The sequence below is a fragment of the Agelaius phoeniceus genome, chromosome 12 (assembly GCF_051311805.1).
Source record: "Agelaius phoeniceus isolate bAgePho1 chromosome 12, bAgePho1.hap1, whole genome shotgun sequence".
Classification (NCBI taxonomy): Eukaryota; Metazoa; Chordata; class Aves; order Passeriformes; family Icteridae; genus Agelaius; species Agelaius phoeniceus.
This window is the reverse complement of record NC_135276.1, coordinates 5956716-5983450: the sequence shown is the minus strand read 5'-3', so window position 1 is coordinate 5983450 and position 26735 is coordinate 5956716. Positions and strand designations below refer to the sequence as shown.

Sequence of the window (26735 nt, the reverse complement as noted above, 5' to 3'; positions counted from 1 at the left end):
TCCCCTTTCATGCCAAACCAGGACGGTTTCTGCTCTCCTGACCCTGTGATTCCAGGCCTGTGACTCCCAACTGGTTCAGAGCAAAACCATTTCAGATTTCATCCAGCCAGCAGAATTCCTTTTCCCACCACCTCAGAAACTAAGACAAGATGTGACTTTTCTGCAAAAATACAGAATGCTTTTGATAATTCAGCATGGAACACTGTTGATACTGCTCAAAAGCACAAATGCCTGCTATTGTGATTTGACATTTAAACAGACTGCCTAAGCCTTGATTCCACTGAAATCAAATAATCTTGCCACTGATTTCACAGAACCAGACTTGTATGCATAAAAATGGTAATTCTTATTATCCCAAAGCAGACACTTCATATGCTGTAGGAAATAAAACCGTTTAGTTAAAATGCAGCTGAACAACATGTATTGCTGCACTGCAGATGAAAGACCCCTCCCTATAAAAAATAGTGGTTTTCATCCCTGAAGCCAAAGTTGACATTAGAGATTCTCATCCCATTCTAGTGGCTTGGCTGCTCACCATCTGCTGCAGAACTATGGTTAAACACTCGAGCTCCTACACTCCTGGGAAGCAAACACTTCCAACAAAGACATTTTTATCCAGTTACTCTTCTTTCAAATATGACTCAAACATTTAATGCAGACAATACACTGACCTTTGGGGCAGAGAGGACAGCATAAATGCTGCAATACAAACCCATTTTGTACCTAATTTTATTAGGAGAATGATAAAATTGTATTGTTTTACATGAATTATGGCAATGAGTTATTCAGTGGTGGAATCTACAGACTAGACATCTTGTACTGGGGCTTGTCACACAGCCAGCAAAAGCATTATCATCTATTTAATAAGACTCCATTTCCAACATTATTTTTAGGATCATATTTCCCCAGTGCTAATTAACTGCATTCACAGTTATATCACTGTAAAATACTGTTTAATTTATATTGCTTAATTTTCCTTTTCCACATGCACTGAAACAAAAAAAAAATGTATATGCACAAAGGAGCTTCCATATTTTTTCTTCATAGATTGACAATCAATCAGTTTCTTCCTTTGACTTGTACCCAATGCAGCACTTTTATCATCAGTTTTATCATTATGGCACAAGATTGATCACCTTACACTAAGATCATCTGCTCACTAGCCAAAGACAGTTCCCATCCTAAGAAGCTCACTATCATCTGGAGAGGAGGAAAAAGAGGCTTCCTATAAAAAGTTAAGACAGAGTAAACATAAAAAAATACTTGTTTCTTTTTGTTTTTAAAACAAGAGAGGAATTCAATCTCCCTTTGCCACACAGTCATGTCTCTATTAATATTCATAGATTGCTCCTCAGAGGGGATTTCAGTCTGTCCTAGTCACAGATTGCTCCTCAGAGGGGATTTCAGTAAGCCCAGCACTGAGTCCATGCACACGAATTGTTATACAGGCAGAGGAACTCCTTATTAAATGAGCCATGTGAATGGAACTGTAGTGTCAGTTACAACAAGTCATCACAACATGGCCCAAAGTTATCCCCAGCCATGACTAAGAGGGATTAGGTCAATCCTTGTGTCACAGCTCAGTTTTGTCAGACAGGTTTTTCCTCCCTTTGGATGGCGAGTAAGGAAGTTTATCCAGAGATGTTCAATAAAACACAAATATTGCTATCTATGCAGCAAACCTGAGAATCAGATATATTATTCAAAAAGAAAAAGAAAAAACCCAACCTTTGTATTACCTTCAAACAGCACTGAAGAAAACCATAGAAAGGGAATAAAAAAAATCAATGTCATACAATATATGACAATATATACAATGTCATGCAACTACAAGTTACATTTAGAACTGACAGAAAAATTGGTCACTACATAAATTATTTGTTGGATATAAATTGTTACTCCTGTCTCTTAGTTACAGATACTAGTTTTGAAATCCCCTTTTGCAGATAATCTCCCATTTCTCAGGAGGTGCTTACATGAAGTTTCTCTTACAGGACTATTTCAGTTTTGAAGTTTTCACTGTTCCAGTAAGTCCTAGGAGCTATAGGAAACCTGCCTCCTCTCTTCTCAAAGGTTGTTGTACACAGGTGCAGGATGCAAAAGTACACATAAAAGACCTGTCATAACCCAAATTAGCAGGGAAAAACATGGAAATGAAAGATTAAGTTGATCTTTTTTATTTCTTTCTGAAAAAAAAAGTCCACATAGAAATATAAATGACTTCTCTGACAATGCTTGGGAGGTATGTAGTTCCACATATTTGAGAGCTATGTCTGCTTTCTGTTAACTTTAGGATGATGGGCTGTCTGAACATGCCTACAGAGGAATAATTGCTCTAGTGCTCTTTCAGCATATATGGGGACAAGGATCCAAACCAGCTGCCCCGTGCTAGATCACGGCATTTATCTCCTCACTTCTTCTGAAGATGCATAGCTGTGGAAGTATTTGATGGAAAGAAATTAAGATTGTTAATGACCTCACTGCCTCAATGCTAAACCTGAATGGTTAATGTCAGATGTCAGTTTTTGGGAGTTACTATTTCCTCTACAGTTTGAACAGATCTTATGGCATCTCATAACTCTCTTGGTAACTTTTTGCTATTTTTTTCAGTCTTTCAGACATGCACAAGTATTATGTTAAAAAGCTATCAAAGGTTTATTTGTGATTTTCTCTTCTGATTTACTACAAGTCTGACTCTTCAGGGCTGCTTTAGAGATAAAACCTGCTGCAGTAGGGTGCCCTGTGTGCCCCATCAGCCCCACTGGCCATGGCTGGTCTCACATGGTGCAGTAGCTCCTTTCAAGCTCAGGACTGGGCTCCCATCCTGGTCTGAGCCCTGTCCATGTGCACCTGTCCCCAGGTTGGAGGAATCTGTCTTGTTGCTGTGGGCTGGCCTGGTGAGCACTGGACCTGATCTGTGGGTTGACTTCCCAGCTTGAGCTTGGACTGCGGCATCACCATGATCCTTCCAGGTGATCTGGACTCCTGGTTGATCCCAGTCCCCTGCCCAGACCTGTTTCACTCACCTCAGCCTGAGTGTTACCCTGCTTGTCTCCTTTAGGCAGCAGTTGTCCCCTGCTGCTCCCTGGAAGCCAATTCCTCAACCTTTTCTAGCTTCCAGATAGAAAACACAGCTTGAGATGATAGTTTTTTTTTTTTTTTAATACACTTAAACATAACAACATACTGTGTGTTTTAAATCACAAAGCCTTTGCTTTGAGCCCATTGACACAGCTGTGATGGGACTATTATACCCCCTAGCTGTCCAAAACTTATTTTTCTTTTAGGAACTTGTCTTGTTTTTCCTGAGCAGACTCACTGTATGCACCATATTATCTGTACAAAAATTCTGCTGTTACAGCCTCTCACTGACAGCACATCTGTGGGATGTTTTGAACTGGAAAAGGGAAGTTCTCGGTGTCCCAGTTTCTGGCTATGACACCGGGACAGGTTTCCCTTCTGCCACTCTCACACACACCCTGTTAGGAGATGAGAGGCAGCAAAGCTGCATACAAGGTGTTTTCAGTTCCAGTTTACTCTGTGCCTCAATCATTCAAGCTTCTTCAGCACCATGAGTGAAGCTGGACTGAAACCTTAGCACAGGCCTGAAGTTTCAGCTGCCTTCAAGAGGGATAGTCCTTAATGCAGAGTTCTGTGCTTTCCCAAATTGGACCCCTACTGATTAAAAGGCATTTTTGAAAAGCCAGTCATGGTGGGTGATGTTTTACAATGGAAGCTGTTTAAAAAGATAATTAAAAGAATAATTGCTATAATGAAAATCTAACATGTCTAAAAATGACCAAAATTATCACAGCTGTCTTCCATGACTTTAAGTTTCTTCTTTTCTTAAAAGCCAAGATATTAAAGGTTTTCCAGCTTTACCACACAGTGCTGCATTTTTAGATTTGTGGACAGACTGAGTGATCTTCAGCCAGCATCTGAACCCACGGCCTCCCATCCTGGTTTCTGTTCATTACCACTACATCAAATCTTGTACAAAGTCAGATTTTCCAGTCAGTGCTGCGTGGCCCTTTCTGAAATGCACGTTTTCAGCAGCAGCAATGCACAAAGACAAGTAAATTGCCATGTCACACGAGGGCAGCGCACAGCATTACGTAAGGGGGCTCCCTCCGAGTTATTAGTTTTATGTCAGTTCTGGCATACACTCAAATGAAACATGGAAAAGACTAGATAAGGGGTGAAGAATGAATTGCCTTCATTAATATTCAACCACGGGTTTTAGCTTCATTATGACCTACTCTTGTGAAGAGCTGAGCAGAGCGAAGGCCAGTGGCTGTGTCCACCGTGCCGTGACAACTTTGTGGCTCTGATTAATAGGCCTGGAAGACCCTTTTGGTGACATATAAGGTCTCTGCTCTGAGCCAAGGTGCCTCGAGGAGAGCTGGAAACAAACCCAACTTGTTCTCATTGAATAACACACTTGCTGTCATCATCAGACTGAATAGGGGATTAATTTAGCTGAGTTTGGGCACACAAGAGCAGTGCAAGTACAGCAGTATTTCAGGCTGGAAAACAGGATAAACATTTTTAGATGAAATGAGACTGTTTATAAATTAAAAACGTGGATTTTATAAATCTCTTTCAAGCAAAACAATTTGACATAAACAAGCACAAGCCTTAACTATTAGATTTTAAATATTAGTATCATTTGAGGGTTAAAATGTAGATAACTAATTAAATTAATTCTACTCTTTAAACAGGCCATTGCATAAGTTTAACTATCAGTGAATATACATCTTAAAGGGGATGTAGATTAGCTACAGTAGAACTGCATTAATTTTCAACCATTCAGATTTGGGTTTTATTACTTTTCCCACAGATCAAAACCATTATATGACATAGGGGAAGCACGAAATAATGTGTTTCTTTAGGATATTTTATATAACCTACTTCCCTTAATGTAATCACAAAACTACATATTCATTTTTCAAATTGTAGTCAGAGTAAAGGTGATATACAAGTAATTCCAATATTTAGGCCTGAAAACCTGGGGCATACTGACTGGAGAACAGGAGTTGGCTGTCAGTGGAAGGCTAATGAATTCAGAAATGATGAGAGGTGTGCTGTATTTGCTTAAATCCCTTGAAAACCTAACTGACTACAATGAGATGGCTTCTAGCGAATATTCCATATGTAGTCCCATGGAAAATGTATGGTTGTACACAGGATAAATCCGTATTTTCCATACAACTGTGTGTGACAGGAAATTTAAACTGTACCCCTTTATATATTTTACATAAACAAAACTTGCCCCTACACCAGATTAAAATGGTGGCTTCAGAAGGAAAGCAGGGACAAAGACACTTGTTACAATGATGATTGGCATTTTCACCTTTTCTAGACAATAACAAAATATTTTTGAAAGGACAAGTAAGTCAGTTGCAGAAATATCAGCACTGAGAACTTATTGTTTTTCAGAATTACTGCTTTTTAAAAAGTTTGCCTAAGGGGGCTTAATGAGAAATCTATATTATTTATTAACACTGGAGGATTTACTTGAGAGTAATCCAAAGACAAACATAAGAAGAATCCATAATCTTTTCCAGTTTCCTGACCTGTTTCAATGACAATTATCAACTGCCATAAAGCAGCCATGTTTAGGTTTAAGTTAGCAAAATACATGTGTTAAGAAGATATAAAATCTGCCATTCTGAGATATAAGTTGTGTAAGACTGAAGAAAAGCAATTACCTGAATTTGTGTGTATATGCTGGATAAAAATGTGGTGAACTGCTCTGAATTTCTGGACATTTTGCTGCAGAGGACTCCAACAGAAATGTGCATTCAGGGCATTACTTTTCATTTCAGTTAAGGAAAGACTTTTTATTATCTCTAATGGGGATAAAAGTGATCTATGTTGAAAGTAGATCTTTTGTGTCTGACAAAGGAATTGAAACTTAAGAATCAGTAACAGAAACTTTCTTTTTGCTCCTTCCACTGTCTTAGGAAACTGTACTGAATTGGCTTTTCACATTGTGGGCAAGCCTGCACAGCCAATGGCACTGGAGGTGGGTTCCATAGCCAGGGCCTGTAAGGAACACAAGTAGCAGCAGTAAAATCTTTCTAAGCCAGTTCCTACCAAAGTGTCATGTTCAATACTGAACATCTCAACAGAAGGCATTGGCAACACTGAAATAGAGGGGTTTATAAAACTGAGATTTAGAGATGACATATCTTCACTTGAATGCAGTAGCTGCATGGTATTGTAAAAGGGACTTTTTTTTTTTAAATCTTGCTAAAATGCATAGTCCACAATTTTATTACGTGTTGTTACTGGAAGATGGCACTTAGGTCTCTTAATGGTCAAACATGTCTTTGCAGAATAAAACGATGTTAATAATTAAAAATAGTGACTATGAAGAAGAGTTTTAGAATATTTCAAAACATGGACTCTCTGTGGTATGTATTTTTATACTGGTTTAACATCTCAAGTAAGAAAGGACTCATACTAAGGTCATACAAGCAGTCTGAAATCCACTGCAAGGAGTTCTATTTTAACTCAGCAATTCACACTGAATTCTTTCACCGCACTGAGAATGAATTCAGGAAAATAAATATCCAAGGAGAAATATGGATTTAATTGTTATTGCTGTTACATTGCTAAAATAAAACAGCTGTGATCACACACTCAGATAAAGCCATTGTTTAACAAATATTTTTATTAAACATCTCTGTAGTGGAGATGAGCCCAGCTCCCCAAGAGCAGAGCAGGCTGCTTCCCGGACCACCCATTGCTCCAGAGGTGAAACAGCCCATCCAGCTGTTGGGGGGTGGGGGAATGGGATCAGACACACTGCATACCCTGGCAGGCATGCTGCAGCTCCTGTCTGCTCACAGACACATTGAATTGCAACAACTGGAGCTTCTCATGCAAGGAAACAGGGCACAGTCCTTTATCAAATCATGCCCAGCAGTGATGGCATCAATGGGGCCTCTTGGAAGGCATGTCCCCAAAACTGACAAGGACCTGTGCAGCCCAGGGCAGAAAGACTCAATCACTGAGGTTAGCTGATTACAAGAGGCAGAGGGGGAAAGCAGGCACAGGGAGGTCAGAGGTACAACAGAAGCAGTCAGGAAAATAAATTGGCCATGGGTATACAGTAAATAAACTGTGTGTCTGAGCTGGGAATAAATTCCAGAAGTCCTGATTCCTTGTCTCTGCTCTGTTGCCCCAGTCCTAATCAGATCCTCTCTCAAAATGACTTTCTAACATAGACAGTCCAGGAGACTGAAACATTTATCCTATCTACAAACCAAATGTAGCAGAAGATATATAAAGGTTTCCTTCAAACAGGCACTCTAGCATTTCTGTTAGGGCCTCAAAGATTTTGTTAATAAATACTGCACTTTTCCTCCATGTTGGCCATCAGAATTTCTGAGCTTGCAGGATTTATCATTCATCTACTTATGAACTGGTGTCAGGATATTTTCAAGAATTATTTGAATTTAAAATCCAGGTAATCTTCTACAGTTATGACATCCACCAGTCTGTGTTTCCTAGGGTTATTGATGGTTTGTTGCAGTAATCAAATGAATTGTAAAACCAAAACATTTTCATGCACAACATTTATAAATATCCAATACTGATGGAGATTTATATCACTTTTCTATTTCAGTAAACTAGTAAAATCTCAGGCCAAAGAGAAAATAGATTTGGAAAGTATGAAGGTTCATACTCATTAAATTTTCTACATAAAAAGCTACACAATCTAAAGGAGTACATAAGGAGACTGAAATTTGTGTAACTGCTCCTAGTCTTTAATTGTAAACATGCATTGTTTACCATGGAATGTGCAGTGTAGTTTTTCCAAACAGATTGCTTGCAAACCAATTAAGCAGCTGGTCTTATCTAAGAATTCAAAGTGCCAAGCAAAAAAAAAGCAGATTTAGGATAGGCATGGGATTACTGAAATCCAGCCATTGCAAAATGTATCAGTTTGCCTAATAACCCATCAGCCGCTGAATACAAGGGCTAAGTTTTGATTTAAGGTTTTAGCAGCCACTCAGAACTTGGAGCCTATGGTCAGATCTTCGGTGGTTCAGATCAGGGCAGTTTTCCTGTAATCCACAATTATACAAGTTTGGAACTGGTGTAAATATTTCACAGAATCACAGAATATTCAGAGTTGCAAGGGAATCATAGGGATGACAGAATGACTGAATTATGGAATGGTTTAGGTTGGAAGGGGCTATGGGCAGGGACACCTTCCACTGTCCCAGGCTGCTCCCAGCCCCAGGGTCCATCCTGGCCTTGGACACTGCCAGGGATCCAGGGGCAGCCACAGATGCTCTGGGCACCCTGTGCCAGGGTCTCACTAAGCTTGATTTTCTGACAGTAGGAATCCATTCCCCCATATCACAGGATCACAGAATATTCTGAGTTGGAAGGGACCCACAAGGTTCAGCAAGTCCAGGTCTGAAGTGAATGACCCATACAGGGTCCAAACCCACAACCTTGGCATTATTAAGACCATGCTCCAACCAACTGAGCAAATGTCCTGCCACTCCATGCCCTTCCCTGGAAACAGTCCCTCTCCATCCTTCTCAGTGTGATCATCCAGCTCCTGTCCCTGCAGACCTCCCAGCAATCCCCCCTGTGCATCCCTGGGAGTGGTGTCCAAACGCTGCTGGAGCTCCGGCAGCCTCGGGGCCGTGCCCATTCCCTGGGAGCCTGGGCAGTGCTCAGCACCCTCTGGGGGAAGCAGAACCTTGCCCTGATTCCCAGCCCGATCCCGAAGCGCTCCCCCTGGCCGGCGCTGCCCTCTTGCGGCACGGCCGGGCTCGCTCGGCAGCGCTCGGTGAGCGGAGCGCACGGCACATCCAGCTGCGGGTGTTTGCGTCCCGAACGAAAAGAACTAATCGGAAATTAGTCTAATTTAAATTAAATGCTTTATTAGTGTTCATAAAATGTTTCTGGAGGACCTTTAAAATTATAGCAGCAGTCTCAAGGCCGGTCACTCCGAACTGTAATAGAATGTAAACCTGTTTAACAAACTCAGGTATGGAAACAGCAAAATCATGCCCTGAGAAAAGCAGTTACTGATTCAATAGTTCTGGGAATAGATGCAGGGCCAGGAGCACCGTTGTTCTATATGGACTGACTGCTGTTTACCAAGCTATCAGTGCTGATCTAATTAATTTCCAGTCTGTTTGTGTGGGCTTCACTTATTGGCTCTTTCAGCATCCTATTATCTAAAGCAGGGCAAGAGATTGAAACCTGATTTGGTTTCCTCAGAACACTTAATTTTAAAAAGATGCACTTGGGGTTCCCATATGGAACAAATACATATACACCTAAACTTTTTTGTTCTTTCCTATGGGAGTATCATCACATAATTCAAAACAGAGAAGCCATCCAAGGATGACAGCTGGCTCCATTCCATTTTCATTATTCAGCAATGACAAACGGCTGTTTTAGCATGAACATTTTACCTGTGAGGACTTTTTTCTTCAGAATGCAACACTAAAACAGGTGATTGTGGTGTGTGATTACTCATGGTTCTGCGGAATTTACTGAGAAGCCTAAATTCATTTGAACAAATATGATCTGGGAAGTAGTTTTCAAATAGAATAGGCAGAGACTTCTTAAAGTTTAATGAAAGAGTAAACATGGGCTCTAATAAATAAAGTCACTGCTCATTTGTCACTCAGCTAATATTCCCTATGGAGCCAAAACACAAAAGTAAGTCAGTGAGAGGAATTTTCTACAATCCTTTTCTGAAGCAGAATTAAACAGGACTTTAGAACTGGGCCCAGTTCAGGTCAGATCTAAGAGTACAGTGCCTAAAGGAAACAGAAAAATTTGCAAGCTCCAATGTACAGTTTCTAGATATGTGAGTAATATGGAATCAAACTTGCCTAAAGTAAAAAATTCAGGGGGTTATAAAATTTACACAGGAAAGGTGGCCTTCTAATATCCAGAACCAAAGCAAATATATTACATGTGAGAATATTTTCAGGTGGCCTGATCAGAGAGCAGGAAGGAGAAATCCAAGCAGGAGTAAAGCCAAGAAAGAGTCAGGATTTCCCTGACACACAAAAAAGTCCATAATACAGAGAAGAGCAGGGCATTTTGAAACAGGGCTCAGCTAAGCTGGGAGCTACAGAGCATATCAGATATGCATACAGTATTTATTTTTTCACTATAATTTCAGACACTGTGCTCAGTTTGCTGAAAACCGTAAACTGAGAGTAGGGCAAATAATTAGTGCCTTGATTAGAAAGAGGCTTCAAAGAAGTAGCTGCATTCAAGCTGTTGATTTTAGCAAAGCTAGGCTAAACTCTGTTTAAACCTGGAAAACTACAAGAAAATCAACCAACAAAGGTGTCAGCTAGAAGGGGCCACCTTACACCAGGAATTAGAAAAGCAAGGCTTTTCTCAGGATATGGAGCTTATGGTTGTATAGGAAATACAGTAGGGAATTCACAGAAGGAAGGTCCTGCTGACTACATCAAATAGGGGTCAGGTAGCCTCAAGGCACTAACAGTTCCCAAAAGAACTACTATTTAATGTCTCACTTAAGGTTGTGGATATGTCCATTAATCCATTGGAACAGATTTTCTATGTTATCCCAAGTGTCACCAGCCACAGTCTGAAGAGCAACTGTGAGACTACAAAGAAACAAGAAAAATCTCCTTTCATTAGCTACTGTGCTCCCTCTCCAAGAGAACATTAAACTAGTTGAATTAATAAAATATACCCCATCTAGTAAGAACATCCTGTAATATGTTGCATGCAAGCTGGTTTTAGCTCATTTTGCAAGTAGGATTAATTTTTAGAACTTTCAGACTTTCATGTTAATCCCAGATAATAGTGCAGTTTGGTAGATTAATCAGATTATAGGACATTACAGGATTTGATTTTAAATTATGTGAAGCATGTTTCTAGAACTGTTACCCTCTCATTTTATGAAAGGATGACCTGGAAGAATGACAGACAGGGTTCACCACATCTCAACAGTTGCAAACCTCTCCTTCAAGATCCTTTTAAAAATATGCTTTGTTTAGTCTGCTTTATCTCTGACTGACATTTTCTGACAGCAAGTTATAACATGAATTTTTAAAAGACATGGACTTTGTCACATGGATTGTGTAAACAAACACCGTGTAAGAAAATTATATACAAACTTACCTTTTACACACACACCACTGATTTACCACCTGCTACAACCAAATATCTGACGTGTTTTCAGTTAAAAACCTCACCTCAGATTCTACCTAGTCCTTCCCATTAATTTGATTCTTGATCTTCTTTTTTGCATCTCCCTCGTTCCCCACATCTTTACTCTCATTGGTTACAGCAGGGCTCAAGCTCATTTTATTTCTGGTTAATCTGATTAGGTAAGAACCTGGGATTGTGATGTCAGTGCATTAGCAGAAGGAAGTAATGCTTCCTGCAGGAAAGATGGCAATTCTGACCTTTTAGAAGGAAGTCATGATCTGAGTGGAAGATTAAAGCAGAGCCAGCCAAACTGCAGTAATAACACCAACTCATTCTGCAAGAGCACCCTTCAAAGAGGGATTATGGCTCATGGACTGCAGGTAAGAAAGCATAATGTCCTTGTGTTTGGTTATGTGCCTGAAGGGAGCTTTGGCTGGGGGGGAAAGGTCAGCTTCAGCAAAAATAGCAGAACATTGGAAATACTGACTAATGAAAGGCTTTGGTTCTTATACTTACTCAGCAGAAAAGATGGCTTTCAGAGCAAAGGCATCTTGATAGACTCACTTTTCTACAAATGCATGACATTATTTGACTTTATATTCATATTCTTTCATTCTGTGCTGACAAAATAATAGTTATGCATTTCTCTACTGTACAAAATTGCTGTAGTTAATTTTGTTGTTTTTTCCACTTAAACTCAGAAACTCATATCAGTAATTGAACAGATGAAACTGAAACTAAATTAAATAACTAATTTCTCAAGTTATAAACTCATTATTTAAAAATTTAATGATTTTGCATGACAGTTTAGTAGATTGTTTTATTATTATGAGCTGTCACTGTACTATTCAGCATATGCCAAGGCAGCATTCACCAATGCAAAGGCTTTAATGAGCCTGTAAAGCAGGTTGCTGTGGTGATGGGGTGTTCAAACTGATGCAATCCTTAAAGTTCTGGTTTTGAACCTTTCATTAGACTTTAAAAAATGCTTCACACAGATATTGTTGTAGCAGATATTGTTTGTACCCAAGCCTCTCAAGGAGCAGAGTTGTTAAACCAAGTAACAGCTACAAAGCTGCACTGCTGGAGTAGCTCTAAGCAATAATGACTATTCACATCTCTATGCCTCAAGATTACCCTTTATTTCACACTAACATCCACACAGACAAACTCATCCCTCACTTGAGCTGAAGCAGTTGTGGTATCACTCATCAAGTGCAGCAGGAAGCTCAGCTTTGGCAAGAAGGCTGACCTTTAACTTGCTGTGCAGAAGAAATGTTGTGCGTTTATAACTGCAAAAGCAGATTGTAAAGCTGAAGTCCATTAAATACTGCAATCAGTATCACAATTAGGCAAAAGAAGCTGCTCAAATTGCAGGGAGCATTATCACTGCTTTTAAGCTGCAGTTTAGGAGAATGCAATAGACATGGGAATCTTAGAGACAAAATAAACCAAATCCAGCAACAAAACAAAGAGCACTTTTTATACTGGTGTCAGTGACTATCCTTAAAGGTGCTTTTTTTTTGATACTTCCAATGATAATGATGTTTATGTGTTCCAGTAGTCTCAAATAATCATTGTCTTTGACCAATGCTTCTAATTAAGTCAGAATCTCATACCCTGCCTGTGTATTCGCCACTAGCAGCCTCCCAGAGGCAGAAATGGGCCAGTTTGGAGCTGTCCAGTTGGGTCAATTGAACATCAAGCCATGAGCAGCTCTGCACTCACTAAAGCTGCTCTCAGTGCTGTGGCACAGCCTGACCCATCTGATCCCAGCATCTCTCCACAATCAATGAGGCACGAACAAACCTGATCTAAAACCAATCCTGTACTTATGCTTTCACTTCACTGACTTCAGCCATGAAGAAAATAGTAACTAAACCAGGCAGAACAGAACTGCTGCCACCCACCCAGGGCCCAGATGCAAGGTCATTCTGCATGTTCTTGGAGCATTAGGGCTGATCAATTTTGAGTACTTGCAGAATATGCTTAGTCCAGCCAGGATGAGCTTCTATATCCATTGCCTTGTGCTACTATAATATGTTCTCTGAAACTTCCTTTAACACCTGTCTCCAGTTTTATCTTTAGCTTTAAATGCAGGAAGCTATTCAAGGCCAATTTAAAATAAATGGCAGTAATTGGTTATTTCATTTTTGGCTGCCATGAGTTTTGCAAGTAATAACCTACTACTGTTTTCTACAGTTCATTTTTCTTTTCTTCCTAAGCACTTATCTCTCCTATGCCAAAGAAAAGGAGAAATTAAAACAACTCATCTGTCTAAAGAGTTTGCAGGTGTTAACTTGTTGTTAACAATACTTTATGCTATTACTGCTGAATCCATAGCTCTGAGCTTTTAGAAAAATGCTTTACTGAGTTCTGTGGGAGGTAAGTGGTATGTAGATAACCTATTTTCCACTGTTGAAGCTTTGAGCCAGCTCTGAATTTTTCTTTCAGTTAGTTCTGTATTTTTAACAACAGCAGGCCAGTAACAGGTGTGACAAAATCTCATTAATTTGAGGGGGTTTTCCAAATTTATTTCTAAAACTTATATATTAATCTCATTCACATTTTTTTTTTTCTACTTCCTTATATGTTTTCTTGCTTGTTTTTTTACCACCACATTATAAATGAACAAAGCATTCATCAAGGTCTTGAAGGGAGGTAGAATCCAAAGACACCTATCTGTTTGGGGGCAGAAGAGAAACCCAAATGGAGATTATGGATCTTCTAGACACACAGACATCTCTGGGTGCAACGGCCTGAAATCAGCATGTTGAATAAAGAACTGTAATCTGAAACCCTGGAAGCAAAAAGGGTTAGGGTCCAGATCTGTTGGACATAGCCTTGGCCAGTGCCCAGCCACAATGAGGAGCACTCTGGTCCAAAGGCAAACAGCACAACAGCTTCCCACCTCTGGGCACCCTCCGAAGTTCCCCCTCTTCCCACTGTCATCCCAAAGCTTCTCCTTTGGGGTGAGCCATCTCCCTTGTCCTCTGAGACAGCTAATGGATGGAATGTCAAAAGTTCAGCTGTGAATTCATGCTTGGAAGACAGAGTTTTCTATTTTACACAGTGGAAAATAATGATCAAGATAGAGCAGCACCTCAAAGTCACATGATGACCTGTAATCCCAATCTCCTTTGCCTTGCATTTTAATTTTCACTTGTCTACCACACGAGCAAGATACTGAGCTCTGCAGAACAGCAAATGGAACAAGAGGGGAGTTTGTTATTGTTTTGGGTGGCTTTTTAAAGGAGTTGATGATGGCCAAGAATTTATCTCATAATGAATGGGGCAAAGTACTTGTTTATCCATGCACAATTCCATTCACAACTCAGCCACCAGCTCCTGAATTATCAGATTGTGAACAGTTCTAGCAGAAAGATCAAAAACTCTCAGAAATATTTTTATTTTGACACATTATTGGTGTGGAGGAATTTTTTCTTCACACTATCAGAGACTGGAAGCTTTTTCTTGTATGGCTTTGTTGCTAGTTTTAGACTTACTTCCCTTTCCCTTGCAGATAAGAGATGAGGAAAGCGGCTACAACAAAGATCTGTTTTGCATTCCTAAGCATTATGAAGAAGATTTAGAAAGAGTCTTCATTCCTCATGGACTCATCCTGGACAGGTATGAGGGTAAACAGAAAAGAACAGGGACAGTGATGTCAATTTTTGTCCCTCCAAATGAAAGGACCGAGGTCCTTGCCCTGTGCAGCCCATGAGAAACATGGAAACCCTGCAGCCTAACACTTCTGTCCTAAAGTCTAGTACAAGAGGGGGTTTATGGAGTGGATTCCTCTACAAGCTCTGTTAAACTTCCATGTTCCCTCAAGTATCTTTAAGACCACCTATCCTGCAATATTAAGGTTTATGGATTAAATCAGCTTGTGCTGTGCAAATATGTAACTAACTTTCCTATGACTTGCTGTGGTAACAATTTGCTAGCTATAAAAACACAACAGCAAGATAAGAATTTTTAAACTCTTTTTTTTTTTTTTTTTTTTTCTCTCACAGGACAGAACGTTTGGCTAGAGATATCATGCAAGACATGGGAAGTCATCACATTGTTGCACTCTGTGTCCTTAAAGGAGGCTATAAATTCTTTGCTGATTTACTGGACCATATAAAAGCACTAAATCAAAATGGTGATAAATCTGTGCCTGTTACCGTGGATTTTGTCAGAATAAAAAGCTACTGTGTAAGCAACTTTCTTTTCTTTGGAAAATTGACTCTGTCCATAGACTGGCATTTTAAATACTGGTAGTTTGAGTTTATGCATACAAAAATTGAGTTTATGCATACATTCTGTTCAAATTACATACTAAAAAGGAACTTAGTTACTGATCTTCCCTGATGGGTGGATATTACACATCCACTGGAATAAACATATAGCAGAATACTCAACATGACAAAGCCAGGGGCAGATCTCAAACTCCCTCCTCTTGCAAAAAGCAAGAGCAGCACACCTGTCAAAAAAATACAGGACAACACTTTTGGGCATGCTTGATGTGACTTCAATCTCTTTCTCTTTCTAGAATGATTCACCTGCAGAAAAAATCAGTTTTGTTGGAGAGGAACTGTCTACACTAAATGGGAAGGTACGAAATAGCATCTTCAGCTTTTAAAGGGAAACAACTGTTCTTGTGAATTTTCCAGGAAATCCATCTTTATTAAGATTTTGATACTGCATACTTCCAGCCACTTAACACTGATATAAATTGCCAGGCTTTGAAACAGTGAATAATTCCCAATGATCTCAGTGGAAACTTGAAGTGATCAGTGATGACTGCTCCCAAAGATCCTATTCCCCATTTTATCCCAGAATGCCCAGAAATGAACCATATTAAACTGACTCATTCAGTGTGGCTCTAGAATAATAGTGCTATACATAGAGCAATGTATAGACCTGACATAGGTGCCTTTATCACCACGTTTTAAACTTTCATAAATACAGAAAGACTCTTCGGAAAGCACCAAAGTAAAGTCAGTAGTAAAAGTGACAATCTCCTCTGAGAATCAATGCAACTTCTTTGTAACTGAGGGTTTTAGTGTGCTTTTCTTGGCTGTATAATTTGCTGAAAATTGACTTTTTTTTTTCTTTTCTTTCCTTCTTTCCCTATGTAATCTCTTCCAGAATGTGTTAGTAGTAGAGGTAAGTAATGACTGAACAATGGGTGGAATGACATGGATTTTTTTCTCCCTTCTTTTCAAATTAATACATAATACATATAAAATAATATTTAATTATGTTACTGGGCTGCCAGGTTGTTATGCTCTAATTTAATCCACTGACAGTCTAGTTTTCCTTTCAAACTTGAAGGATAATTTATTTTTTTATCTCTTTCAGGACATTATTGAGACTGGTAGAACAATGAAAGCACTGCTTTCAAAAATAAAAGACAAGAAACCAAGGATGGTAAAAGTTGTAAGGTACAATGATATAGCCACTAACTAACATATTCAAATCATTTGGGTGAATAGGCAGTGTATGCTGACAGGTACTTGTTTGGCTTCAAGTTTGCAGGTGAGGAAGCAAATGCAGGAGAGTAATCCTTATTCAGCTGCTGAAAAATTAAGTGTTTCTTAAACTGGGAATTTTACCTGTGCACTACCATCTTCACTGCTCAAATTAATAAAAAAAAGGTTTTATGGCTCTTTCCAGGCAGTTATAAAGTCTGATGGATTCCCTGTTTCTTACTTTATGTTTCAAGGAAATTCATCTCTTTCCATAGGTTTTCTAACACCACCTCAAATTGCCTCAATACTAGAATGACAACACTGAGAATATTTCTTAATATCCTCAACCATAGAAGTTTCCAGAATCTAAGAGTCTGTCAGCACTGGGAAGACGATTTCAAGTAGCATTCTAGATCTGCTTTTAGTAGATCTCTAAAAGGAAATTTTGTGGAATATCCCTGTGTTTGTCAAGTAACCACAATGCTTTATAAAAACAGTTGCTTTAAGCATCAGTTCTTCAGACAGTCTTTCTAGTGACTGTCCAGAAGGTTCTCAGTTTCTTCTGAAGTGCTCAGGTGTGGTGGTTTGACAGGAAATGTGTTTTCTGGGATGCTGTGGTTAGGCCAATGAATGTTCAGATTTTAATATTGGCATCTAATGTTGCCATTAGAACATTGGACCCGCCTCTGAGAACACGGGGTTAAAAGCAGAGCTCTCCCCTGGGAGGCTCCTTTTGGGTTTCTGGCGGGAAAGAGTTTGGGTCTCTTCCCCGGCCCAGGGGAGAGGAAAAGCCATGTGGCCGGGAGAGGTAGGCCTGAGCCCGGGGTGGAAGGGTGCAAGAGAGAGAGACACACCGGGAGCCATCGGGCAGCGCCGCCCCTCCACCCCGGGATAGACAGAGAGAGAGAGCCGGGGCCTGGGACTGTTACCCTGAAACTGGATAAACATGGGCCTGTGCCAGCAGCACGGCTGAGAAGGAGATGAAGGGGGGGTGCAGCCGGCCGCTTGTAGGAGCTTGTAACCCCTTTTCGGGCAATGAAAACTTCACAGAACATTAACCTTTTCTAGAAGAGAGATAGAGTGGAAGATGAAGAAGGAAATGGGCAAGTGTGAGAGAGGTCTGGGCGAGTGAGAGATGGTGAAAGAATAGAGAAGAATCCTAGTGGGAAGAGATGATGGAGTGGCTTTTGCTGGACTCTTTTTGTGCAGCCATGGACAGAACCATGTTCCTTGTGATACAGAGACTGCATCTAGGGGGAGGCAATGCCTCAGGACCAAGAGGCTTCAGTGTTGGTACCCCTCAGCCCCAGGGGTTGAAAAAATATGGGAGGGACAGGTGTCCCAAAGGAGAGACTGTGCCCTTTTTTGGATCGGGACAAAGCATCCTTAAAAGTCAACCCTAGAAGCAGCTCTGGTCCGTGTTCAGTGGTGAGAGCACTGGCCATGAAAGGAAGAGGTCACCATTGGCACAAGAAGGACTCCTTCTCCTCTTGATGAACACTGAGGATTAAGTATTCTGAAGAGTGGTGCCAGACCGAGAGTTAATGATTTGGGAGATGTATTGTATTGGGAATTTGGTGGGGAGGAGGAGGAGGAGATGTATTTGTGAAGTTTCCATTTTCTTTGTGTGTGGTTTGGTTTTTTTTTTCTTTCTCTTGTAGTTTAGTTAATAATTTTTTTTCCTTTCCTAAGTGGGAGCCTGCTTTGCTTATTCCTGGTCACATCTCACAGCAGAAACCAGGGAGAGGGTATCTGCATGGGGGCACTGGCATTGTGCCAGTGTCAAACCATGACATGAGGTAAAGCAAGAATCGATGTAATTTTGCAGGAGAAATTGTCCTTTTCTCCCTCCCTCCCCACTAAAATCATTACCAGCCACTTGGACATGCTTCCCCCTCTGTGCTATTCTATGTCCATTGCTGCATGGAAGGGCAAAGATCTGAGACACAGCATTGAAGGGAACTGAATACAAAGTTGAGCCACTCGGACAGAAAGATCAGAGCCTTTGCTTCTCCCTCCACTACAAGGCTGAACACTACTTCTTTCTGTGCAATAATCTCACTGTTTTAATTTAAGTGCATGATTTTAGAACCTTATAGAGAGGTGTGGCAGAAGGGAAGTCTACCACTTAGAGCAAGACATATTTTAAAAACCAACCTTCTCTGCTCTGCCTTACAGCCTGCTTGTTAAAAGGACATGTCAGAGTCCAGGTTACAGACCAGACTGTGAGTATAATGTTTTTCTAGCATTTTTTCCTGTATTTTCCAAAACACAGTCTTGGAATTTCACTTCACGCAGCACATTTGACAACTGGCACATAAGTTTCATGAAGGCCAAGAGAAATGGAGAGAAACTACATAAAAACTTGTGAACTAATGACTAGCTACACCATCCTGAGGCCTCTGTTTTTCCCCTGAGTTCAGATTTAGCTACTTGATATACAAATTTAACTATTTAGATAGCAGAAACAGGATCAAGCCTTAACTGTGTTTTGCTCTGTTTTGACCCCAGAGGGCATTTGTTTTGACATTTGGCATTATTAAACTTGCCTTGTTTCCAAACTGAAAAGTCTTACTGAATCACAGTTCATCTACTTTCACCCAAGTAAAATCTCACTACTTTTCTCCTCTCCCAGGACTAACTCATAATTAGGTTTTTAACAATTATTTTGTTAATAAAAATAATTCTCTTAACACCTTAATTTTATTACTGGCTGATGAGAATGGTTTAGATTCAAACCTCTGTCATCAATTTACAACTCAGATTCTTAAGAAAGTACCCTGAAAGAGATGATGCCTATTACTCTCAGCTCAAGTATATGTTGAATACCAACTGTGCACTTAAAAGCTACTTACACCACTGAATTATAAAAAGAACTGTATTTTCTTGCAGATACAGGCTTTGAAATTCCAGATAAATTTGTGGTTGGATATGCTCTTGACTATAATGAATACTTCAGAGATCTAAATGTAAGTACATGCACATTCTTCCACTGCCAGGTCTCAGGTACCTACCTACCACAGGTACCCAGCAGGAATATTTGCTTCTACTCAGAGCTTCTCAACAATTAAAAAATCTTTAATCCCAGCTATAAACTTCCATTAAAAAAGCAAAACCATTTTTAAGGTGCCGAGTTGGTAATGCAATGTAGGCGCATAAGAAATGTTTGTGCTTCACCTTTTCATAATTCTACTCCACAAGTCTCATGGCTCAGCCATGCTGCAGGACATTCTGAACCCCATGGATGGTGAGCAGCGTACAATCTGCGGCACCATCTGAAAATAAAATAACTTGTAATTTGACTTTAATTTGATATTTGTCTGTGTTAGTTCAATCCTATGTTGCTCTTCTGTCACCAAGTCTTTAAAGTGTCCGTGCAGGCACTCTATGTGAAGGTTTTCTACACACTTATGGACAACATGACTGCAAGGTCTCTCTTCCCTTATTCTATTACAGCTTCCTTAGGCTACACAGAGTAGTAGACTTGGAAACATCATGAACTAATAGTGTTGGTCTGTTTTCAAATGTCCTTCCTTAATTCTAGTTAACTCAGGAAGTTTTTCACTTATAAGTCTTTTTACTAAGACAAACCAGTTCTGCTGAAGACACAAAATCTGTGCTATTGCGAATGCAGTAATTTAACAAGCCTAAGTTCTTTAGAATATATATAAACCTATATGATGCCTTGTGAAGGCTTAGAGGCTAGATGGATTTAAAGAACAAAGTAGGTACTTAATATAAGGCCTCAATGGATGCACCTTGGGCAGCACAAGAGCCCAGCCCAGGGCTGCACCCAAGATGAACCAAAATGGTCCCAAAATGCGACAATACGACTGCTCACGGGGTCTCTCACTTTGATCAGTTCTGCTCCATTTGCATCTTGCAGTTCATTGTCCCATTCCAGCTTTAGCCCATGCAGTCCCATCTTGCTTGTTTTTCTCCCTTCAGCCCACGTTGTTTGTGCTCTTGGGCCTGAGATTTGGATCATTTGTCCTTGGTGCCCAGCTAGAGCAGGAATTGTTTTGTCTCCCTGCTCTGTGCAGAGAGCTCACCATCCCCTAATATGAAACTCAGAACTACACAGTAAAGCAGCACAGAATCTGGAAAATAGAAAATCTAAAACCTAGGGCATAATATATATTACAGATAAACTTGTAAAGACTATTAAAATCTCAAATTTACTACAAGCAGGACACTTGCAACAATTAAGGTTCTAGTGTGTTTTTATTACAATGCTGGGAATACAACTGAAAAATCAATCTTGCATTTCATTTGAAGATAGAGATTGATAAATATTGTACTCTTTTCTTTTAGCACATCTGTATTCTGAAAGAGAATGCCAAGGAGAAATACAGGATGTGATAACTTCAGTCATCTGGAGCACTGATTTCTGGCTGCAGATTAGGTGACAAACATTACACCAGAAAATTACTCCTGCTACTTGAGTGTCCCTAAGAAGAACGAGAAGCTAACTGTCAGTGCCCAGGACCTGCAGCTGGCTGATTCCCACTTGTACTATCGCTGAACACAAACTGTTGAGACCCTGGGTTTTTCCCTTTGTGGAGGAGCAGCCCAGAGGTGGGGCCGAGGCTCTGGCGACATCGAGCGCTGCCTCCGGGCCCGGGAGCGAACCCAGCCCGCTGTGCCCGGGGACCGAGGGAGGACCAGGGCTGGAACAGGCGGGGACCGAGCGGAGAAACGGGCGGGGAAACGGGCAGATCGAGGGCGGAACGAGAGGGAAGCGAGGGAGCAACGAAGTAGGACCGATGCGGGACCAAAGCCCTCCCAGCGCCACCGCCCCGGGCCCCGGCCCGGGCCGGCCCCAGGCTCGGTGCCGCGGTTGCCCGGTAACCGCGCCCGGGCCCTCAGCGTCTGTGACGGCGCCGTGGCCTCAGCGCCCGCAGCCGGCGCTGCTGCTCATTCGCACTCGGCATTAGCCAAGCGAATGGTTCGCAGAGATTGGTCTCTACGAGTCCTGTGATTTCGCGGAGAATTGGTCTCTGTGAGCAACTCCAAAATTCGGAAAACATTGGTTTTTGCTAGGGACTCCTAAATTCACAGAACATTGGTTTCTGTGAGGGAGTCCTGAACTTACAAAGCATTGGTCTTTGTGAGGGACTCCTAAATTCACAGAACATTGGTTTCTGTGAGGGAGTCCTGAACCGGCAAAGCATTGGTCTTTGTGAGGAAGTCCTGAATTTCGTTTGAAGGTAAATATTGACTCAAGTGGTACTTTCTGGTTTTGTCACATCTCTGCACTGAAAGAGAATGACAGAGGGAAATACAGGATGGGAGAACTTCAGTCATCTGGAGCACTGATTCCTGGCTGCAGATTAGGTGCCAAACATTACACCAGAAAATTACTCCTGCTACTTGAGTGTCCCTAAGAAGAACGAGATGCTAAATGTCAGTGCCCAGGACCTGCAGCTGGCTGCTTCCCACTTGTACTATCGCTGAACACAAACTGTTGAGACCCTGGGTTTTCCCCTTTGTGGAGGAGCAGCCCAGAGGTGGGGCCGAGGCTCTGGCGACATCGAGCGCTGCCTCCGGGCCCGGGAGCGAACCCAGCCCGCTGTGCCCGGGGACCGAGGGAGGACCAGGGCTGGAACAGGCGGGGACCGAGCGGAGAAACGGGCGGGGAAACGGGCAGATCGAGGGCGGAACGAGAGGGAAGCGAGGGAGCAACGAAGTAGGACCGATGCGGGACCAAAGCCCTCCCAGCGCCACCGCCCCGGGCCCCGGCCCGGGCCGGCCCCAGGCTCGGTGCCGCGGTTGCCCGGTAACCGCGCCCGGGCCCTCAGCGTCTGTGACGGCGCCGTGGCCTCAGCGCCCGCAGCCGGCGCTGCTGCTCATTCGCACTCGGCATTAGCCAAGCGAATGGTTCGCAGAGATTGGTCTCTACGAGTCCTGCGATTTCGCGGAGAATTGGTCTCTGTGAGCAACTCCAAAATTCGGAAAACATTGGTTTTTGCTAGGGACTCCTAAATTCACAGAACATTGGTTTCTGTGAGGGAGTCCTGAACTTACAAAGCATTGGTCTTTGTGAGGGACTCCTAAATTCACAGAACATTGGTTTCTGTGAGGGAGTCCTGAACTTACAAACCATTGGTCTTTGTGAGGGAGTCCTGAATTTCGTTTGAAGGTAAAGATTGACTCAAGTTGTACTTTCTGGTTTTGACACATCTCTGCTCTGAAAGAGAATGCCAGAGGGAAATACAGGATGGGATAATGCCAGTCTTCAGTTTGGTGGCATGTACAGCTGAGGGGATGAACAATATATGGTCTGCTGATGGTGCTTTTTGTCTCACCGAAGAAATGCAACATTTCCTAAATATACTAGTCTATCCTTTTTTTCCTATAGTATTTATTTAAACTACTTATAGGTGAATGAGTTCTGTTCAAGTTTCAGTGGGTTGTTATGATCTGGTTATTAAAATTATTAAGGAGATGCCCCTGGATTAAGGTGCAAAACATGACCATGTGCCAAAGTCAATAGTTTGGATTTTATGGAACAGTAAATGTGAGGAAGAGAAAGGGAGAAAGAAATAGCAAAAGGAGGGGGGAGGGAGGGAGCTGGGAAGGGGGGAAGAAAGAGAGTGACAGAGACAGATTTAGTAGAAAATATCACCATTCCATGGATCCCATCCCATTCAATCCTCTTCTGGTCTTCTCTGTGGTGAGGCCTCACAAAATGGAAGACTCCAAAGGATTAATGCAGATTTGGGCAAGGTGGGACTGCCCAGGTAGCTCCCTGGGGTGGGGCAAGTTTGGCTCTGTCTCTTGCTACTCTCAAATAATATAAAATCTTTAGCACTAGGATATCCTTTGAGTCTGCCCTGAATTGGGTTGTGGCTTTTCAGATCTGTTGTGTTACTTTGCATGCCCTGCAGTTGTCTGGTGCAAGGCCTCAGGAATGGCTCTGGGGGCACTTTGGAGGTCTTTGATGGGTTATGACACCCCCTCAGCTGCCCCTCATGGGAATGTCCCCTGGATGTGGCCTTCTGGGGCTGGGGGCTTTTAGAGCTGAGCCAGTTTGCCTGAGGGAGGATGGGTGTCCACTGCCCCTTAGCAGAGGTTGTGCCACACGCCCAGAATTTCCTCCTCCCCCCTCTGTTGATGGGAGGTTTGTGTGCAAACCTGGCCTCAGCAGACGAGTCTGTGGCTATGACTTCCCCAGCCTGAAGGCAGACAGAGCTGATTTTCAGCACAGCTGCTGGGTCTGGTTTTAGTGGGGATGTATTTTTCTCCCTCAGCCTTGTTCACTTCTCCCCAGACCTGAGCTAATGGGATGCTAGTGTCAGCTTTATCTTGTCTCAAGTTCCCTTAGGCAGCTTAACTCACAGTGCCAAGTTCCAGTCAGGAGGCATTTTCAGGGAAGGGTGGGCTTGGGGGTCTCAGCTTCTTTATTCAATTTTGTCACAATGGGCAAAAAGTTCTTTATAGCAATATTTAAACCATTAACCATAAACCTGCAGTCTCTCTCAAGTCCTGTGAGGAGCAGCTGAGAGAGCAGGGGTTGTTTAGCCTAAAGAAGAGGAGGTCCACTCAAGCTGTTTTTAAATAATATTTAAGCTACAGCTTTGATTGTTCTAAGTATTTTTAATGTTGAGCATTTTAGCTCCAGGTTTCAGTATGATCCATCTTTGAATTGCACAAGGTAACCATGTAGTTCAAATAAAGTCCAACTAGAGGCCTAACAATACTAGCTGCTTATGCCAAACAAGCACATAGCTACTTTCAAATCATAGAAAATCTTTAGCACCAGTATATCCCTTGAGTCTGCCATGAACTGGGTTCTGGATTTTCAGAGTTCCATTGTTGTTCCTTCCAGTTCTGTTGAGGGACTGTCACTCATCTGTGACATCATCTCTTCACAATGGCTTCTGGATTCCCAGGAAGGACACCAACACCTCGACTTTTGCTTAGGGAAGGACTTAAGCCTAATAATGTGAGTAGCCCCTGGGGCTGTGTTAAGGCTGGAAACTGCCCTGGTGTCCCTGCTCTCCCTGCCCCTGTTGTCCAGCAGTGCTCTGAAGCTGCAGATCCCCTCCCCAGCCCTCTGTGCCATGCTCCTGTTGCTGGGGCTGTCCTGGTGCAGTAGGGAACACTGTGGGATGTGTCAGGGACAGCCCAGCGCCTTGCCTGGCTGTGCCAGCAGAGCCAAGTGAAACCAATGTACAGCTGAAGCCCTCAGCATGGGCTTCTTTCCTTCCCCTTTGCCACAGCAATTCCTTCTGTCAGGCTGGGCACTCACCTGTGCTGCTCTGACCAAGCTGCCCTTGGGCACCTGGGCATGTGAGGGGGAAAGCTCAAACTCTGCCCCAAGCCTTGAGAGCCACGGCTGGTCCCAGCTGGAAGAGCTTCCAAAGCAGCTGTTCTCTCCCAGCTCCTGGGTGGGCACAGATGCAGCCCTGCAGGCAGCACTGGAGCCAGGGCCACAAAGGTCCCTTGCTGTCTGCAGCTCACTTGACTGAAGATGCCCCACTGCTGAGGCTCTGCCAAGGACATCCCTCTGTTTTCTTCTCTCGAGGGCTCTGTCAGCCCAGACAGAGAAAACCAATGCTAAGTTACAGAGAGAGCTAAAACTTGGACACATTCCTGTGCACCTCACTCTTGGTACAGCTTGTCTTCCTTGCTTCCCTTGGACTCAGCCAGCAGTGCTATCTCCTGCCTGTGAGTTTTGAGTGTTGTGCAGGGGTGGAGTTCAGGCAGTTCTGAGAGCTCCTCCCCACTCTCTGGAAAGGTCACTGCCTCAATCCAGTGAAATGTAAGAGGAAACAAATGCCCAAAGAGCAGAAATCCCCAAACATGTCCCATCAAACCACAGAGAGACTCATGGGACACAGCCATGTGGCTGGAGTATGTCTATTGCACTCTGTATTATTAATTTATTGGTGCTAAGTATTTCAGCAGGCAACTTCCAGGGTTTCCAGAACTGTCCTAGTGGCTGTGATCACAAATTATTCATCAGTGCCACTTGTTCAAGGAAAGCCTTTCTGAGCAAGCACATCTCTGACGTTCTTGCTGTTTGGGTTTTTTTTTCGGTTGGTTTTTTGTTGTTTTTTTTTTTTGTTTTTGCCTTTCAGCTGCTTCCCTCTAAGTTCCAGAGGGAGAAGTTTGTCAACCCAAAGCAGGAGGCCAGCACTGGGGGGAGTTTTCTGCCCAGAATTGGCCCATGTGTCGACATGAGTGAGACTCGTCAAAAGGTAGCCTTTTCCCACTCTTTTCCTTTCTGTTTAACATGAAGTTTGAAGAGGGTGAGTGCTTGTGACAGGCTCGCCTCCAGCAAAAGACCTCAATGTCCAGGTCCTGTTGTCATTGCAAACTGCTGGGAGTGGTGGACTGGGAGTCCTGATCTGCACTAAGCCAACACAAATGACCTCTGCTGAAGCTGCTGGGCTGTGCTGGAGTGTAGCTGCCATTGCTAAAACCAGGGGGGGAAGGCTGAGGACGCAAAGGCACAAAATTGCCATTTGCCATTCTCCTGCTGAAGGAGCCACCTCTTGCTTTGGTGTGGTCACCATCAAATGCTTGGGGTCACAGCATTCCCTCCACAGTGGCAGCGTTGGCCTTTGAGGCCGAGGACCTGCAGGAATTACTTCAGATTTAGCAAAACAAATTGCATTACTGCTTTGGGCTGGAACAATGTGTTGGGACCCTGACGGGGTGTTAGATTTTGCAGGCTGCCAGATGTACAGGGGACTGGCCTGGGCAGAAGGGAATGGATGTGCTTTATCTGGATCAGTGCCTACTTAGAGTTGTGTTTAAAGCTGCTTTTCTGGCAGGACTGGCTCAGTAGAAAGCACAGTCCAAAGGGGTAGGTGACCGAGGTGGGCTGTTGAGCAGGAAATTGGCAGCAAGCGACAAGGAACACAATCCAGGTTAAGGATTGCCCTGGAGAGGGGCCTTGGGAACACCTCAGGGAAAGGCACAACTAAGGCACAGTGTGCTGCAGCCACTCCCTTCAGCAGACTGTGTCTCCTCATGGAGTCACACACAAGACCTGCTTGTGTCTCTGGTGTAACAACAGTGTGACTGGAGAAGGCAGACAAAGCAGGGCAGAGCCTTCTTAAAGCAATGTCTCTGGTCCAGAAG

The 26735-nt window shown here is 42.5% G+C and overlaps 2 protein-coding genes across 2 annotated transcripts in view; both read left to right on the top strand.

The window, feature by feature from the left end:
* Positions 1-21002, top strand: part of LOC129125247 (hypoxanthine-guanine phosphoribosyltransferase-like) — a 100090-nt gene extending 79088 nt beyond the window's left edge. Inside the window, exons 3-10 of the mRNA XM_077185211.1 lie at positions 14676-14811; positions 15198-15381; positions 15719-15781; positions 16318-16335; positions 16531-16613; positions 18819-18865; positions 19533-19609; positions 20955-21002. Of these exons, the coding sequence (XP_077041326.1) occupies positions 14676-14811; positions 15198-15381; positions 15719-15781; positions 16318-16335; positions 16531-16613; positions 18819-18865; positions 19533-19609; positions 20955-21002 (656 nt within the window). The remainder of the gene's footprint in view (positions 1-14675; positions 14812-15197; positions 15382-15718; positions 15782-16317; positions 16336-16530; positions 16614-18818; positions 18866-19532; positions 19610-20954) is intronic.
* Positions 21003-21406: 404 nt separating this feature from the next.
* LOC143695133 (hydrocephalus-inducing protein-like) overlaps positions 21407-26735 on the top strand; it is a 47539-nt gene continuing 42210 nt past the window's right edge. The window contains exons 1-3 of the mRNA XM_077185210.1: positions 21407-21479; positions 22141-22520; positions 25727-25846. Coding sequence (XP_077041325.1) covers positions 21407-21479; positions 22141-22520; positions 25727-25846 — 573 coding nt within the window. The remainder of the gene's footprint in view (positions 21480-22140; positions 22521-25726; positions 25847-26735) is intronic.